We start from the raw sequence: 1,781 nt of genomic DNA on the forward strand, positions 1-1,781 counted from the left end.
TTTGGTACCCTCAATGAAATCCCAGTGCTGTTTCTCTAGATGCTTCAACCTTGCCTAAAAAGTTCTCCTCAGGCAGGTTTGTTAGGTTCTCTGAAGGCATAACTGTTAAACTTATAGTCAGCATTAGGCTAAAAGCCTCCAAAATCAATCCCAGATTTCACACTAACCCTAAATGCCATTCTAAAGAATAGAGGATGTAGAGTTTACCAGATCTATGCCCTGTTTCTAAGGGACGGGAAAAATATTTAGGCAATTCCAATATATAAAATGTCACCAATTTCAAGGACAAGAGCCCATTTCTAACATCTGTTATATAATAGGAATAGCTTCTGAAGGGCTTACAGTAGCTGCTTTGGGAATGTGACCTTTTTGATTAAATACTAGCTGATCACTCCTGGGAAATAAATTCTTGTTAACATATTTAGATAAAAAAGAATGTAAGCTCCATAAAGGCAAGGATCTTTGTCTGTTTTGTTCAGTGCTGTACCTGGTCCACAGTAAGTGCTCAAACATTTGCTCAGTGAGTAAATATGGTGACTTTGCTGGAGTATTAAAGTAAATTACAGACATTATAATAAACATGTTTTGGCCACAAGCATTCTTAATGCAACCACAATAAAAATTAGGTTTGAAACACACAGTCCTACTTTACAGAGTTCAAGAGCTTAAAAGTGAGGGGAAGCATCCAGGTGAGAGGACATGCACTCTAGCCTTCCATTACTGGATATTATATACTTTCTCTAAGATTGTACCAACCTAGCAACCATAACAGAGGTCCACTTAATCTAAAAATTAAACTGGCACTTACAGCAAATACATCGTGGGCCTGCATTTTCTGTATAGCTTTTAACTCCTTTTTTCAAAATCCTTCCCTTGCTTTTGGATAATTTATTTCTAAATATTTCACCTTATTATTTCACCATATTATTTGCATCATACTAAACCTTGGCCAACCCTTAAAATGTTAAAGGAAAAACATTAATATATTTCCTAATGAGTATATGTATAAATACTTTTTATGTTCAGCCCCTGTAAAGCCACCAGATAATCTGTAAAAAGTTTTAAAACATGAGTCAGAGCTGAGTTTTAAGAACTTAGCTATGAATGGCTGAGATCATTACCCATTTAATATAGTCCCCCCAAAGAATAACAGAATGTGTAAAATGAAATGAAGGTCCCTTAGAGTTTGAAATTCTTCTGGTGCACAATCCTGTCTTCTTCATTCAAGAAGTTTGTAGTCATTTTCAGGATCCACTCCAGGAGCCAAAATTCTTAATTTAGGTATCAGGCAAACCATTCAGGGCAAAAAATACACGAAGAAAAACAACACCACGTCTAAGAGGACGAAGAGCCAGAGATCCAACCAGTAGGAATGTTTTGGTAACCGATCTGCCCCGGACTGAGGCCGCACTTCGTGGTTCTGCTGCGGCCTCTCGGCTTCACCCAAGCCTCGCCGCTCCCGGGGACCATCCCGACCATCTTCGGCCGCCGAGCCCACCTCCATCTTACAGCAGTCGCCGCGCCACAATCTGAGTAGCCAGAAATCCTCAGCTCCCGCTCTTCCGCGCTCACCTCCCCGGAAAAGTGCTCAGCTTATTTATTTATTTATTTATTTATTTTTTATTTTTGGCTGTGTTGGGTCTTCGTTTCTGCGTGAGGGCTTTCTCTAGTTGTGGCAAGCGGGGGCCACTCTTCATCGTGGTGCGCGGGCCTCTCACTATCGCGGCCTCTCTTGTTGCGGAGCACAAGCTCCAGACGCGCAGGCTCAGTAGTTGCGGCTC

The 1,781-nt window shown here is 41.0% G+C and overlaps 1 protein-coding gene across 1 annotated transcript; it reads right to left on the reverse strand.

The window, feature by feature from the left end:
* Nucleotides 1-346: 346 nt before the first annotated feature.
* Nucleotides 347-1,581, reverse strand: LOC118901290 (uncharacterized protein C4orf3-like). Its single transcript, XM_036864442.1, has one exon. It carries the CDS (start codon nt 1,502-1,504, stop codon nt 1,298-1,300), a length of 207 nt encoding a protein of 68 aa, XP_036720337.1. The 5' UTR covers nt 1,505-1,581; the 3' UTR covers nt 347-1,297.
* Nucleotides 1,582-1,781: the final 200 nt, after the last annotated feature.

This window comes from Balaenoptera musculus, chromosome 9, assembly GCF_009873245.2.
Source record: "Balaenoptera musculus isolate JJ_BM4_2016_0621 chromosome 9, mBalMus1.pri.v3, whole genome shotgun sequence".
Classification (NCBI taxonomy): Eukaryota; Metazoa; Chordata; class Mammalia; order Artiodactyla; family Balaenopteridae; genus Balaenoptera; species Balaenoptera musculus.